This window comes from Neocloeon triangulifer, unplaced genomic scaffold, assembly GCF_031216515.1.
Source record: "Neocloeon triangulifer isolate White Clay Creek 2 clone unplaced genomic scaffold, ASM3121651v1 ptg000008l, whole genome shotgun sequence".
Lineage (NCBI taxonomy): Eukaryota > Metazoa > Arthropoda > Insecta > Ephemeroptera > Baetidae > Neocloeon > Neocloeon triangulifer.
The window spans coordinates 790,984-808,478 of record NW_026775550.1 but is presented as its reverse complement, the minus strand read 5'-3'; the positions used below and the strand labels follow the sequence as shown (position 1 = coordinate 808,478).

Here is a 17,495-nt window from a genome sequence, read left to right as displayed (position 1 = left end):
GAAATTGTAATAAAAGTAAGCAAAGCTTCTTATTTTGATTAATCAAACTGATTTTCTAGGAAAACTTAGTGTAAATAATTCTTGTCCTCCATTTTTTGATTGACTGAAATAAATTTAATCAAGACGCATCACTAAAATTAATCAACAGAAACTTCATCTGCTGACTGGTTCTCAATTATTCTGACATCCTGGGTTCGCGATCATAATTAATTAATTTATCCATCGATCGCATTAATTTCCGAGGCTGTTGCCACCGGTTGACTTGTGTTTGGTAATTCGATCATTTCGGCGGCAGTTACTTGATTGTGATGGGCGCCGATCGAGTTACAACAATATACTCTGCGGCAACGCCTCTAAATTTCCCCTTTCAGAGCGAGGAGCAATTTTTTCACTCGGTCAAAAAACGGGATAGATAAAATTTCGGCAGACATTTGCACTTATCCTATAAGCACCCTCTAGTGAGGGAGTAAGTACGTGTCTGCTTTGAAGGGCTTTGCATCGGAATGATGATTAGTGCAGCAAGCGCTAAAACCATGAAGCGATGGGAAGCAGTAGAAATGGGTTGGACGCGCGTCCGAACCAACAACCCCTCCCTGCTCCTCAAGAGTGGGTCAAACCTGGGAACTGCAGCCGAACTCCCCAAAGGTCGATTACTGTGTGTGAACGTGATTCGTCTCTCCCTCACTAGCGGCAGACGCATTAGCTGATTGCACTTCTATCGTCATTAATCACAACGCACTCGAACCTTCACTCGCAACATATAAATGTTTCTCTAAAGCTCTTTTTGATTGCACTCTTCGTGATGGAAAATGTCAAAGTTTGCTCAATAAAATCTTTAAATATTAAATTATCCCTAAGGATAAACGAAATATGAGAAACAGAATTAAAGAAAGGACACTTTATTGACAAGTTTAAAAAAAAAAATTTGTGGTTAAAATAATCAATTGCTAAAATTTACTTTTATTGTTGTAAAGGAATTGATTTGAATACGCCAATAAGGATTCCTCAAAACAGTTTAAATCTTCAAACTTTAAAGACTCACATAAGTAATTTTGTAAATTTTTTATTCTGAAAGTATGAAAACTATCTTCACTGAAGTCAAAATCGCTTTTTAAAAGTTGATATTTTTATAGCAACTTTTTTTATAGGTTAGACGTTGAAACAGGAGTTTGACTTTTCCCGCCAAAGGTATGTTTGAAGTTTGAACTTTCATCCCATTAAGTAGTTTACAATCAAAATTGAAAATACCAGTTTAATTTCTCCGTCATTTTTCAATAATTTTGTTAAAAATCTGGAATAGGCAATTCATTATGTAATATTGAACTTTCATCCAAACTTATAAGATTCCAGTCTACTTTTTTTTATTCATTTTGGGGTGTCAACGGTGTAAGGAGGAAATGCGAGTAATTCCATTAAAAATGCGCAGTTTGTTAATTCCACTAACGAGCGGATGCCCACTCGGCACACACGGCGAGCCTCATTGACGGGGCCGCAAATTGGTCCCACCCCTGAGGGATTTGCATGCAACCCTCTAAGTGCACACGGGGGTTATAAATACCACGAAATAATAATGTGCGCGCGCGAGAGAGGCGAACGCGACGAGGCGGCACGGAATTAATTTTAATGAGAGACGAGACGAGAGATCTCGACCGACGTGAGAATTTTTAGGCGGATACATTAATGCACATGCACTTCGGCAACACAATCTTCACGGAACATTGCCCTTTGTTTAATCAAAACTGTACACAACAAAGCCGTAATTATTGTGACGGAATCTTCCTCAAAAGCCTCATGATGCTGATAAATAAATGCGTTTCCAACTCTTCTCTAAATATTTACAAAAAAGGTTTAAATAAAATTATGATTCTGGTTAATCAATGTAATTATTTAAATAATGAAATTAAATAAAATCTTAGTCAGATCTGTTTCATTAGCAATAAAAATTAATATTAATAAAATTCTTAGTTAAATTAAAATTTCTTTCTAAAAAAAAAATAGAAAAAATAAGATCTAATTTATATAATACTACTTTGTTTACATTATTTTTTTTTAAATATTGTAATTGTCAAACATTAATAATTGAGATTGCCTTTTATGAAGCAATTAAAATATTAATATCAAAATTATTAAAAAAAAATAATAATTTTTCACACAATTAAATAATCTTGCTAAAATTTTTGGAAAAAAAATTAAATTTTGGTTCAAATACCAGACGAATTTTGGTTTACAAATTGTATGATTTAACAATTTTGTTTAGCTTTTCAATCCTACCCTTCTCCTGCGCCTGGACCGGCTGCTCTCCCTTCCGGAGTGATGTGAACTTCGGAAGGTGTCGGGCTGCGCCCTGGTCGCGGGCGCCGACTTGGGTCTGGCCAGGACCCGGAAACCCAGGAACCGCTTTAGCCGCATGATTCTCCTGTGAGTCCACACGCTGGATTCAACCCTGCAGCGCTTCCCGCGAATTTTCTGCCGCAAAAATTACGAGAAGCGCGCGCCAGACCAAGAAGCAACCCCGGCAAGCGCGCACACCCTACTGGTCATCGTCGGCCACCGTCCGGCGTTCATTTACGCCCATCGCAGGCTGATCGATAAGAAAAGAGCCGCGGCGGGTGAATGGGGGGCGTGCAGTGTTTACACATAAGTGTCATAACGTGGCCACACGTGACCGTACATTTCTTCCACCGGGAGCCCGAGTGAGCGAGAGACAACGTCACCGTGAATAAAATTAATGGGCGGCCGTCATTTCTTCACTCGACCTCAACCCTTCCATTTGAACCCCAAACTGCAAATTCTTTTCTTTAATATTTTGTCCTGACATAAACTTTTTTTAAATCATTCTAAGTAAGAAGTTATAAAATTTAGCGGAAAGAATAATTTAGGGCAATCAAAATTTAAGGAAATATTTCCAAATTTAATTTTCATTGTTCTTTTTTCTTAGCAAATATTGGTATTTTAAATTTGCCTAAAACAGTAACAAATCATTCAATAGTATTGTGTATTGGCTTTACAAAAATTAACAAAAGCTATGAAATAATTTTTTTATTTAAGAAACCTTTCAGTATGTATGATTCACCTTTTGCTTTTTTGCGTGAATTTTTCGTTTAAATTTTAACAGAAATAATATTTTTTTTTCAAATTATTCTAAGCAACCAATTCATGTTATTTGGAGGAATCAAATTTTTCAAAATTAGAATTTGAATCTATTTATAAAATCGACCTTCCAAGTAAACTATTATTTTTTGTTCGGCATTTTTCAGCAATTTTGTAAATTATCAAATTATACAAAAAATTTGAAAATCATTAAACTTTAATGATATTAAATGATATATATAAATAACATTGAAAAACAAAAAAACGATGAAATAGATAATTTGAAGAGATTTTTTGTTTGAATCTGCTTAATTTTCGCCGCAGTTTTTAAGGGTTGCAGCGCCTATGGGCCCATTTTTCTCTTTCTTGTTTTATTCGCACCCTGATTGCACGTCGGAAATTTTGCATCAAGATTGGGCCGAGAAAAATGACCTCCGAGTCTTGGCCGTTCCGCTTCGAGCACGTGACCAGATTAGATAAACCGACCCTTCGGCGAAACCTCTTTCCTGGCCGCAGCAAAATATCAATTTCGCCGCAGGCCCGTCAGAAACATCTGCAGCCGTTCATCACTTTTTTTCAGAAAGTTTATGGTGTTTTGTTTTCGTTGTCGGAACTTTTATCAATTAAGAAGGAGGAGAAAAAATTTATCACTCACCATTTCTTCGACAGGCTCTTCAAGTACCTCTTGAAGGGCTGGAATGGAGGAGGCGGACTGGTGCTTGGGCGACGCGAGTTGGTGCTCAGGCGAGGGTGGCCGAGCCGTCAGACCTCGTCTCACTTGCGCCTCCATCGCCACCGGCGCGCTCACTCGGTTGAGGGGCATTTCGCTGCAAAAACATGACAGGAAAAAATGTAAAGAATGAGAGGGCACAAGTAGCTTTGCTATGGATTAGTTTCGTTGGCACAGGGAGGGGCTGTTGAAATATGATCCACCCCGCGCCAAATGTGCATTTTGTGGCATGTTTTATTGACCATATCTATAAAAACATAAACGTTGCAAAAAAAAAAATGACCAGATTGTTCTTAAAAAGAAGTATTCCACTAACTCCACATTTCTATAAATTGTAAAGGGGGATGAAATCATTTCATTAATAATGATTCATAATGATATTAATTGCCTATAAAATTTTTTTGTATTTTATTTTGACTTGTTATGTAGAGAATAAAACAAATTGAATTGAATTGAATTGAATTGACAACAATAATAAAAATAAAAACGAAAAAAATTTTAATATGATATCATTTTATGTATTTTTTTAATCATTCTTTGCTCCTTCGCAAACAAAGTCAATGAATGAGAGAAACGCATAATGACAGCAAACAAGTAAGAAGTTCCAATTAAAAAATTGTAAAAAATAACGAGTGATATATTCACATCCTAAGTTAGCTTAGCTGATAGGATTTGCTGGTGCTAACTTGGCATCCCCCAATATAATTTATCTTATTTTATTTCCATGTTATTTTTTTTATTCATAAATAAAAGTAGAGATATTTGACAGAGGATCAAATTATTATTAATTTTTTTGTAAATGATTTTCAGCGATTTTAAGTGTATAAATTGTAGGCATAGCAAATATCCTTCTTTTAACGAATTTTACATTATTTACTTTCACACTAACAAGATTTAAATTAAATTGGATAACCTAAATTATATTCTCAAAATATTTTATGAATTACGCAACAACTTTTATATTACTGTCAAGTATTTTTTTTTTTTTTATTACAAATTGAGTCTTTAAAACTGTCTTGGAGATAACTTAAAAAAAATTACTGCACCTTTACATTTAAGATTTGCAAATTTAATTCGAATTTCTCTACTGGGTTCTGATTTTAGCAAACATTTAAATTTGAAAGGAAATTTAAAAATAAAATAACAATTGAGATATTTCCATTTAAAATTCATTGCAATTTTAAAGAATCACAAAACACCAATGAACATAATAAATATGGAAAAATAATTATTATTATTGCTTCTTTTTCTGGCTAATGTGAGAAATTTCTATGATTTAGTTTAAGACTTAATTTTCCTTTGCAGTATTTTTAATTTTTAATGAAATTTTGAACAAATAATTAAATAAAAATTAGCAACTTGTGTTAAAACTTGTCATACTGAGACGAAAACATTGATCCGTTGGTGTGCAATTACTTTGTGAAACGCAGAGCAGGCCTTTGTTTTTGACCGACACGCGCGTTTTGCAAGAAGCGCAAAATTTCAAGTCAACTGAGGAATTCGTCAGATCTCGGCAAGAATCTCGCTCAGAGTGGCTGCCTAGAGAGAGAGAGAGAAAAGAGGCCACACATAATTAAACATGCTCTCCGTGGCAAAAGCTGAGAAGACACGACTCGCTCTTGCTCTCTCTCTCTCTCTCCGTTTGTTGTGCAAATAATAAAAGAGTCATTGCCAATTCCCATGACTTTGCCTCAGTGTTGTGTTGCAGAAAGGGGGTGAGCGACGGCAAACAATAATAAATGCAAACCACACACAGCTGCACCAGTGCAATTCTTCGCTCCTTCTCGCACGCTCGAAACGCTCTTTGTTTTAATCAGTCCCCGCTCTTTCATGTTTGCAGCGCTTAAAAAAGCATAAGTACGGCACGACCGTGTCGCAATTCGCTCATGTCGAAAATCGCGTTGAATAGCCCAGCGTATGAAAGGAGAAAAATAAAAAAAGAGGTCCTTGCTGGGAATAATGTGCAGCGCACGTGCGTCTCGACGTTTGTTCTCGAAAACCTTTTGCGCGGCGCGGCTGACAGAAAACTGTCGCGCGGGAGGCTTTAGTTGAGTAGATGTAATTTGTGAGTTCTGGGGGTAAAATTTTTCTGCGCATGAGCGATGACGTCTCACATGGGCAAATGGGCAAAAGGTGAAATTTAATGGGTAAAAGGTCGAATTATTAAATTGGGTTAAAGGTCAAATTATTAAATTGGAGGAGAAGGTCGAATTGGCAAGAGGTCCATTATTACATAGGCAAATTATAATATAATATGATTGTATTAAATTTTTGCAATTTGGTGACCGCTGACCTGAGAAAGACATCGAAAAGCACGGAACGTCGCGTTTCAACAACTCCAAAATGTGCTGTTTTTGTTCCTTCAAATCCCATTGTTGACTTAATTGTTGCCATTGTTGCCGGCACCTCTTTTAATATAAAAACAGAGACACGACCCTTTTGATTCTTTTGAATAATTGATAGCTTTGATTTTTTTTATAAATTAGAAATATTGGGAGAAAATAATAAAAATCATAATAATCATTATAATATTGTATTAAAATCGATAAAATACATGACCTTAATTAAATCCATTACAAATCTACATCGGCCTCAAGTTTTGAGAATGTCAACAATCGGAGAAAATTTTGATTGTTGCGCGAACCTGGTCTAACCTTCTGTTTATAAGCCGCTTTTTTATTTCAATTAGTTGCCGGCCTAGTGAGTTGAGAGCAACTTGCTGGCGATCAGCTCTCGAGCAGCGTAGGCTTAGACCAGCTGAATAGAGAGCAGAGCCCTAAAGCAGCGGGTTCAAATCCCCACTAGGTCGGCCTTTTTAACGCATTTTTTTAGGACCATTGCAATTCTAATTCATGTTTCTAATTAAAAAATCATACATATTTGATTGAAAAAAATCTACATGAATAAAACTAGAAAATGTAATTGAGGACTCGATCTTCAATGGAACGTCTCTTCAGGCACGTTGTTGTTGATAAACTTTAAATAAGATTTAATTGTTAAAAATTTAATCATATTTTTTCCACATGACTGTAAAAATTTTAATTTGGAAGAAATAAAAAAAAATGGATCTTTAATTAGTCCGAATAAGCTGCGTTGGCAACAATGGCAGAAGAAATTTTGCAATGCAAATGCTTTGATCATTAAATTTGCACTATATTAAAGCTTTTCCAGCTGCTTCTAACACCAGTTTTAATATATAATATTGACTCAAATTTTGTAGGTTTTAATTTAGTTGCAAATTATTTACAAAGCCAATCCAATGCTGAGGAATAAAGTTTTTTCCAAACGTGTTCAGTAAAAATAAAAAGGTTTGCCTGGGTTTGCCTAAAAAATGGAGACTTATTAGGCTTAAATTTTAATTCAAAAAATTGTAGAAAAAAGGAATTTTCTAATTTTTAAGCAATAGTGAAAAATTTAAATGAAATCGGCACGTTTTATTTTCATCTACATAGAATTAAATTGAAATTTCTTTGAAGAAGTTGACACTCGAGGTGATGATCATGGATAATGAAGAAACGGGCTTTTCCATAAGATAAAATTAATTAGTTTTAAATTTTATTATTATTATTCTTAAAGCTTTATGACAAAGTTTTCAAAATTAAGTGAAGACAATTAACTCACACTTTACACTACAATAATTCAAAAGTCAATTTTTTATATGAAAAAAAAATGATTAGCTTGAAGTGACTAGAAGTTTGTAATTTAATTTTCAGTAAATATTGTTCAACAGTCCCATAATAGTAATTATAATTCTTAAAAAAAAAACATCATTAGAAGGTATCAAAATAGTCTAGGAATTTAAAAGAACGTCTTTCAAATAGTTAAAAAATAAATTAGCAAATATTATTTAATAATTTTAAAACGTACCCCTTAAATATTCAAATTTAATTTTTGTGAATGACTTGGATGTAAGATGTTGTGTATTTCATATTGTATCTGCATGGAGAATAAATAATTAAATAGAATTAAACATTTTAATTTAATGAATAGTCAGAATTCAGGATAAAATTAAACAGAATGGTCTCAGAATTTAAAAATAAATAGGTAAAGACTTTTTTGAGCACTCCTAAAAATTTTAAAAGCAATAAATAAAATTAATAAATGGCGAGGTGAAAAAGCTAAATGTTTTTCATGGCATTTAGGTGGTTGTTTTTTTTAAATACTATTTTGTATATTTCAGCATTATTCTCCACTTTTTTATCATTAAAATCTATTTCCGAGTATATTTTTTTAACGTCGGTGTATAAAAAGAACCACAAAACGGCCCATTTCAAATAAAGCTGTACGCGTTTGGCATTAATACGTATTTTTTTAGTGCCTGACAAAAGCGAATGGTCTCAGCAGGCGTGCCAATAATTTTTGCACACTCGAGCATTAGGGGTGACACAAGCTGTTGGACGACCACCGCCGAGTGTGTGCAAAACGTCGCTGTCTACGCCAAGAAAAGAAGCGAGAGTCTGCGGCAAAAAGTTTACAGAAAACAGTCCAAGCGGCGATTTTGTTTACAATGTCTCTCGTCCTAAATTTGCGTTCGGTGTGGGTTTTATATAGTCTGGCAACTTTCGATATTCAAATCCCAAGCAAATATATATAAAAAAAATCAAACAAAAAAATTGGCAAAAGCCACTATTGCGCTATTTTTATTCACAAGAGGAGTTTTTCAAAAGAAATGAAATTTAACCGGCGGATGAGTAACGCTGTCGTAAATCACGCGCCGTCCAATTTATTAATCGCGGGGTGGGACGCATTAGAATTGTCACTCAATTGCGCGAGCGGTGTAATTGGGATTTCCCGTTTGGCAAAGTGTAGAGTAGACGGCGTCTTTTTTCGCGTCGAGAGCTGGGGAGCCGAAAGTGTGGTGCAGAGGTGACGAGACGCGCGGCTTAAAGGTAAGCCTAGCCAAAAAGAATAAATTTAGAAGTGGCCCCGCAAGTAAGTCGGTCTGCTATGTCGGCGGAGGCGCGCTCAGACGGACACATGGACACAAACAAAAGTCGCAGGTGAGAAGAAGTGCGGACACGCAAATCTAATTAGAGAGACAACTTGGTGTCTAAATTAGCAGTAACTCGCTACTTCGCGGAAAAATACGCAGATTTCATCTCAAAATATCTTAGTGTTCTCTAAGTTTTAAATAAAACGAAAGTTGTGCAATTTTTTTTTTAAATTTGCCCTATTTTTTTAAATAGCAATTTCAAGATGAAATTGTGTTAAATGAAAAATAAATTTTATTTCATTAAAACGGCTATAACAATCTCTGTATCAGTAAAATTTAAAAAGAAAGTTTAATTAATTGACAAATGGCAGTTCCTATACATGTTTAGCGAGAAAAATAAATAAAAATCCTTTAAAACTATAAAAAAACCTAACAAAACCCATTGAGAAACTGCTACTTTACATAAAAATCAACTTTATTTGTAAATTTTACAAATAAAATATTGTACCAAAAGAAATTTAATGTGGATTCAGAAACTGAGCGAGAAAACCAATGCTTGGAAAATGAATTAAATCTTTAATAAATTAACAACGCAAGCAAGACACTACACACACAAATTTAAAAAAACGCAGAATATTAATAACAAAATATAATTATAAAAAATCATTTTAGTCAAATAATCAATCGTATTTATTCAAAATTGAAACGCTTCATTAATTTTCAAGTTAATAGAGTATTATTTGAATAAATAATAGTAAATAATTGAAATAAGTTAAATTATTTTCTCAATTTAAAGTAAAATTTGGTCCATTTTGATGTTACAATTTTTTTGAACAGTTTAATTTAAACCAAAATTTGTATGTTTAATTTTTTTTCAATTCAATTCAATTCATTTATTCTCTCGCAACAAGTCAAACAGAAAATTTATATTATGAATTTCCATTTCTTTCCAAATAAATAATAAGAATTTGAAAATTGTTTAATCTGCTCTTTTGGTATAGACTTTAAGCAATTTTAAAAGTTATGTTAAACTCTGTATACTGGTTCAGCTGACACATCTTTTTTTTTTTTTTTAATTTTTTTCTGCTTATTTACCGCGTGTAGTAGTGCATGTACTGCTGGCTGTATCGGTGCATCGCGAGGGCATTGTTGACGGGCAGCATTGGGCCCACTTTGGACTTGAAGTAGCAGGTCTGGTGCTCGAAGGAGGCAGTGGCGGTGCACACGGACGACGACTGCACCACCTGCTGGTCGCACCTGACCTGCAGCGCCACCTCGCCCATCTCAGGGTAGTCGGGCGGAGGCGCCGTCGGCGTCGCCAGGGTGTGCGAGCAGTAGCTGACGAACTTGGGCGGACTCCTGTCCTCCTCTTCCTCGACGATGCTCACCATTCTGCACAGTTCGGAGGTCATCCAAGGGCGGGGTCAAACTGAATTCCGCTTCAGGTCAAAAAAGTCGGTCGGATGAAGAAATATAAAAATCGGATTCGAGGGCGCGAGAGGCTCCGAGGCCCGTCTGTCTCGCGGCGGGGGATGAATGAAATTAATTTGGTCCATGACATTGTCTCGCGCTCCTCTTGGGCCTAGTGACACGCACGTCCGTGAGGTCGCAGCACGCATTCGCCGCCGCGGCCACGCACCCCCAGGTGGCACCAGCTCGCCGAACCATGAATGCAATAAAATAAGTAGACCTGTGCAATGCAAGTTTATAAAAAAAAGTGCTAAAAGTGCTCCAAATAATAAATGAGATTAAAAACAAACTTTTTTAATTTTCATTAATAAAATACTATTTTAAATTCTTGGCCAATTTCAAGCGTTTTCTGTAAAAAGAATAAGCTATTAAATTAAATTAATTAAATTTAACTACCAGGGACTGTCGGATAAATTTCAGGCTTTTAATTTCTCACTATTTTCCAAACGTTTTACTATTTTCTAGTCAATTTATTACTATTTTATAACAATATAAAGCTTATGCAAATTTACAAGTTTCAAATAAAGAATTTGTTTTTTTAAGGAAAAATTTGAAATTTTGAACTTATGTTTCATGAAGAGAATGCACGGTGCCTGCAAAATGCAAAAATTAAAAAAAAAATCAGTGCCGTATTAAATATTATAACCAAACTTATAATTTAATCAAACAATTTTAATTTGTCTACAGAATTTGTAAAAAGTTACTAGCTTACTTTTGGGGTTTAACAAAGATTTGACCCGAATGTGAGACTTTTGAGCTTAAAATTTGCCTTTTTTTCAGAATAACAGAGACTTTTTCGCCATTCAACCGATTAGCAAACGGCGATGAAATCGGTGTGCAGTTCCTTTCGATTTTTCACGCATGATGCGGCTGAATCGTGACAGGCGCGGGCGGATGGTGAAAATTAAATTGCCTGATGTTATAAGAAAAGGATTTTACTCACTCGAAGGAGTGCAGATTTAATAAAATTATATATTAATATCTCAGCTTTTACATCAGGAACAGTGAACGGACTTGATTCCTTTCGAAACGGATGAGGGGGAAGACGTGGGTTTGATTGCCAATCAGGCACCTCCTGGATTTGAAAGGTTTCCATGCCGCTTCCGCACAAAATCGGATCAGCTTCCAGGTTTTAGCAGCTTTTGATCTTTGATACTGTAAAAAAACGAGTAATCCGTTGTGCAATATTTATTTTTATATAAACCAATTTCCAGCGTTCAAATTTATATATCTAAAACATTTCTGAAGCAAAAGTGGAAGATAATATCATTTTTCTAAATTGTTTCAGTTGTACTAGAAATTATAAAATAATGATAATCGCTAAAATATAAGGAAACTTGGTTATTTGATCATATTATTATTATTTGTTTCATCATTTTCCTCCTTAAAACTATTTCAGTATTTCAGCTACATTCAGTATTAACAAAATGCATAATTTTAATTTAGAAATTTTTATGAAATAATGTTTTCTCATTTTGATATTTAAAATATTTAGCAGTATTTCAATATAAAATTTGAAGATACGAAATGGTCGTTTTAATTAAAAAAATTTCAGTAACCAAAATAATTATTTTAATAAAATTTTTATTAATTTTTCTTACTAAACCTTTTGTATTTATCAATTAATTTCTGGCAACAAAGTTACTATTTGCATTTTCTGGGTCACTACAAAATACAATATGTCGTTTGCTGACTTGCAATTAATGGACAAATTTATATATTCTGATTACAGCAAACGGACATTGACCCACATCAAGCACAACGAGAACTGCTGCATGTAGCGTACAACGAGAAGAGGCAAATTAAATGTAATGTTCGCCACAGCATTATCCTAATTCAGAATGAATGCACTTGAAAATGCATGCGGGTCGATTTAATATGAATAGCAGAGCAAAAAAGCGTTCAACGCGCCACATGATGCCGACTTGTGTGTTGTAGAGCGTGATGAGTAGAATCGCCGCATGCGTAATTAATCCTGCGCCGGCATCTGCGAGAGCGACAATGGCAAAGACGGAGAAATTGATTTGGCCCGAGCACAATGCAATCAAAGTGCATTGTATTGTTTGGGCCAAAGTAAGGCACAGATATTCAATTACCAGATAACATCGATTGGAAATTGTATCAACGCCTCTGGCACGTGACGCAATTTGCCCACATGCTTCGTTTCCGTCACTCGCAACAACTTTATAAAATAAAAACGGTTTGTCAGACAAGATTGATGTTTTGAGCTGCATGCGAGTCGGCTTTCGTGTCCGACTGCCGATCCTAATTGAAATAAATTAATCGGCCCCAAGGCTGGAAAAAACCGCTCTTACTTTCATTAGTCAAAAATAATTGTTTTACAATTGTGCTTGGAAGTAAATTGGCCGCTTACACGCAGTAATAAATTTAATGACCGCTTACTTTGGTGGGCGTCGTAAAACGAAGCCCAGAGTTGCTAATTTTCAGAGTTTCGGCACTTGCGAAAAATGCAGACGCGTCTTCCGTCAGCAACATTGTGTTTTCTGAGAGAGAGGCTGCGAAGATTTTATTAGCGAAACAGGGAATGTGAGACTTTTATGGCGGTGGATTCCACCAAAAGCCACGGTTTCTCTCGCTTGTCAGCCAAAGTGAAAGAACGCATAAAGATGCCGAGTTTATTTTTTAATTTCCGTTTATGAGTTGAAAAACGCAACAAATTAGATTTGTTTGGAATTCGGTTTGCTTTCAACGGATTTCCAATTTGATTCATTAGAAAAAGCAATAATTAAACTGGAAAATGAATTAAATCATAAAAATTATAAACAATTCCATTAATTTTCAAAGAAAATACATGTTTCGTGGGGAATTTTTTAATATAATGGTCAAATTTTGTGAAAAAATTGTCCTTTGAATACTTTTATCACGAAAAAGTGTTAATATGAATGATAAATATTTTTTAAAAATTAGTTTTTGTACTAATTCTTGTCAAAATGATTTCACAGCTCATGAATTATGGCTGCAGCCCGCAGCCAAAACATATAAAGCAGGATATTGTTTTTTTCTTAAACAATAAACAGCTCACAAATTTAATCCCATTTAGGAAAAGCCAACTTTAAATTCAAATCAACAAAAATACATTTTTTATCAATTAAAAAAAAATAACAATCAAATAGTTTTATGATAAATAGAAAACTCTTTCCCAAACTTAGGATTTTAAAGAACCATATTTTTTTTTAAACACCATTTTATCAAGCAGGTTAAAAATATAAGATCTTGAGAAAATTATGAAATATTAAAAATTTCCCTAAATTTTATAGAAGATGCATTTTTTCAACTAATTGCTAAAATTGATTTGATATAAAACTGCAGCACTGGTAATTTTTTTACACCAAAAACGGCTGTTGTTGTAAAAATGGATTATTACTCAGCACATTTTATTTGGAAGTGCTTTCAATGTTTTAGTAGCTTCAATGCTTTCTGCTCTCCATTATCTTGCTGAGACTATGTTCAATCGAATGTAGCACAACTTGGTGCATTTCGGTTTATTTGACCTCTCTTATCCTTCAAACACACATTTTACTCCGCTCTCCGGAGATCGGCCAGCGTTATTTTCTTTACGAGCGCAACTGCTGCTGGCCCCTGGTCGGCTAACGAAACTTTTAAGATTCGTTTAATATTCCTGGTCACAACCACCGACACTTGTTTGGCTCTTCCCTCATTCTCATGCACGAGGAGGCGGCAGGAGAAGCAAAAAAAAAAAGATGCACACACACACAAACTTCTTTCACATTCTTGGGCGTATTACATACTAAGGGAAAAAAACAACACGTAGCCCAGCTAGCCAGTGCGCTGATGCCTATTGAATACTTATTTATGTTATGAAAAAGGAGCAAAGCTGCTGATGCAGCAAGCCAGCCCTCGCTCGCTCGCTCTCAATGGATGAATTGCCCTGCCAGAAATAAATAATGTATACATCCGAGCGCAGCCTTTAAAACCAAGCCAACTGTTGCGAATTGGATTTGAAGAGAATGGACAAAAAGGGAGTTTGCTTCTTTGTTGGTCGTGCTGAGTAGTCAAAAATTCCACCTGGGATCACCGAAATTCACAAAGAGCCTCAATTTTTTTTTAGTTCTCATGAAAATCATTTACAATTTAATGCGATTTTTAATGAATAAAAAAAATGTATAATTAATGAAAAGGAAAATAAATTACAGAGCCATTTACAAAATGGATAGAAGTTTTCATAAAATAAAATAAATGGGGTTGACAAAATTTGAGACTATATATTTTTTTTTAATTTTTTTTCTAGACGATTTTTGATACAGTCAAATCAGTGTTTGATTTTTTTGTTTGTTGCTAAATTTTGTATTCTGCAGTGTGGTTTAAGTGGGTCGAAAAATGTTAAGCAAGCTTAATTTTATTCATAAAATAATTTTCTTCCTAGTGCAATTTTGAGCAAAAAATATTGCACAATTTTTTGAACAAAAAACCCTTTTAAAAGTGATATAAAAAAAATACTCAACTGACAAAACGCAAATGTTTCCTGCTATAAATTAATTTCTTCTCTTTACCGGGGGAAAATACCTTCGTAGGTTTCACTGAGCCTGACATAATTATTTTTTTTTTCTAATTTAAATTAAGCACCAACTTTCTGTACTTTGGATTGAAAAAATTAGAATTAAAAATTCTAAAAAGGTGTTAATGATAAAAAAATTATTTTAAATTTCAAATTTCAACTTATATGATTTTTTTTAAATAATTATTGTGAAAATGTTACTTCTTGATTTGCTTATTGTTAAACAAGCTTACGATACATTATTTTCCTTTTGAAGTGACTTGGGCTTGTGATTGATGGCTTCTGAATTCCTTTCTCGGCATTGTTTGAAAACGCGCGGCGAGAACCTTTAATAGCGAGCAGTTCTGGTATCGTCGTGGAAAGGGATGTGAAATGTCAAGTTCAGCAGCCGCGAGTGTTCCCACACTGATGGCTGTGGAGCAAGGCCAGCCGAGTGAGCACCAAGCAAAGCCAGTATTGCAGGTCGCAGAGAGAAATAATGCACCGGGTTAAAAACTGGCCCCGCCGACGAGTGCAAGTTGCAAGCCAGAAAAGCGGCAAATGATACAATTACCAATTCAATGTCCCGTAACCAGTCTCGCGAGCGCTTCCACGAAGACAGGCGACAATTTATTTACTTTTAATTGGATAAACGCTGCATTCGGCGGCGGAGAATATATAAAATGATAATATTTCTCTTCCTCCTTTTTCGCTATTCGTGACGCTCCTCACCTTGGATTTTAAATGACTCACGCTTCGCCAAAGATGAAAATTTATTTACACCAAAAATTACTCCATCAGAGAAAGATGGAAACGCTCTCCGGAATCGACAATGAAGTGGAAATGGTTCAATTTCTCATTGTTGGTCGGACACGCGCAGTGGGAGTCTCTCTCGGCCAGGACGCCTATGATGATGCAGCGCTCACGAGTTTCTTCTTCTTTATAAAGCTATTTTAGGTAACGACCAGCTCGCGAGCACCCGAGACCGTTTGAAAAGATTCACCCTAACCTGTGTGCAGGATGTAAATGTGTCATTTATAGATCGCCCCAGGAAGAGAAAATAATTAAACTTTGAGCCTTGAATGCATCTCGAAATAGGCAAGATATAAACTTCAAAAGACTAAAAGAGCGCAAAGGCAACACTTCTTTTACCGCCGGCCAAGCATTCAAGTTTTCAACTTTCAAAGCCGGCTATGGATTTTTTGCTGAAATGGGGTCCAAAATTAAATAAAACCACGAAAAAATTGACAGGTTGCCCAGGTAAATTATTTCAATTATTTGTAATTCAATTCAATTCATATTATGAATTTTTATTATTTGATAATAATAAATTAAGATCATTGCAGATTTGATCAAAAGTGATTTAAAATAAAAAAAAAAATTCTATTTTTACAAAATTGACAGTGAGATTATTATTATCATCATTATCATTGATTTTTTCCAAGTTTTTATAACAAAACTTGCTGTTTCTTTATTTTTAATTTCAAGCTTAATTTCTTTTACATAAAAACTAATCAAATTCATTAACGTATATCTTAGCTTGAAAAATTAAAAAAATCAAGTTTATAAAACAAGGAAATATATCAAAATAGGTTATCAATTATCAACCCTCCTTATAACGTGGGCTTGGATTTTTTCGAACGAAGATTAATTATCCCGAGAATTTCCGAGAACCCCTGTTCTTATCTCTCTCGTGACTGATATTTCCCTCTTAATGATCTGCTTCACCTCACTTCAAAATTCGATACCGGCAGCAGTCTCAGATTTCCATCTCCATTGTGTTCGAAAAATCCCAAGCACGCCAATCTTTCTCCCGAGGGCATTTTTCACGAGGGCGTCTGGAGTGTCTTGGATTTTCAATCTTTCCTCCGACGAGTGCAGCAGACGTTTTTTTTTTTAAACAAGGAATATTATGTGCGAGGAAGAGCCGCACATCTTAAACAAATCAACAAAAGGCGCCATGCACTACATATTCATCTGGCACTCGTGAAATCTTATTTGCATTCGCCAGCGAGAAAGAAATAAAAATGCATGTGTGTAGTGACAACGGTGGCTCCAATTACCAGCCACCGCTTGCTACTCTGTGCACACTTGAGCGACAGGATCATAATTTCACCAGCAGACCTTTCAACCTGACTGACTGAGCGTCACGCTAAGAAATGCAATCTATGACAAAAGGGAGAGCTTGTAAAATTCATTCCCAGCTCACAACATACAAGTTGTCCCTTTCTTAACAAGCCAACATTCATTTTTTTAAATATAGAATTTTTTCTCGTCTTAAATTTCATTGTCTTCAAACCTTAATCATTTTATAAATTTTCGTAAAATATAATATTATGATAAGAAATTTCTTTAAAATGTTAATTTTTTAGATTGAATTTTTTATCAGAAACATTTAAAAATGAGAAATTTCCACGCTGATTTCTTGTTTAAATTTGAAGCACACCGGAAATATAAATTTGCCAGAGAAAAAACACAACGTATACTAAATAGCGATAAAATCTCAGTTTTGTTTAAAACTATTTTCGGCTCCAGCGAGTGACGAGAGCAAAATCTGCAACATAATGTGCGACACATGTGTCAGCATGGTGCGGGCTAAATTTACTTTTAAGACACTTTGACTGGCTGGTTCTTCCGCTGCGATAACATTTAACATGTCTCTTCCCCCGACAAGTACCGGCATTAAAAATCCTCCCTCGCATCAAGAAGGAAGAAAGACTGACATGTGGAGTCACAAATTACCAGGCGAGAATGAC

The 17,495-nt window shown here is 34.9% G+C and overlaps 1 protein-coding gene across 11 annotated transcripts in view; it reads right to left on the bottom strand.

The window, feature by feature from the left end:
* Positions 1-17,495, bottom strand: part of LOC132194950 (tight junction protein ZO-1) — a 48,525-nt gene that overhangs the window by 27,262 nt on the left and 3,768 nt on the right. For 9 of the 11 annotated variants that reach the window (XM_059616562.1, XM_059616564.1, XM_059616567.1 and 6 more), the window contains exon 3: positions 3,746-3,917. In XM_059616562.1, coding sequence (XP_059472545.1) covers positions 3,746-3,917 — 172 coding nt within the window. Of the gene's footprint in view, positions 1-2,271; positions 2,517-3,745; positions 3,918-9,848; positions 10,291-17,495 lie in introns of those variants that run through there. The other 2 variants (XM_059616566.1, XM_059616571.1) reach the window with 2 other exon arrangements.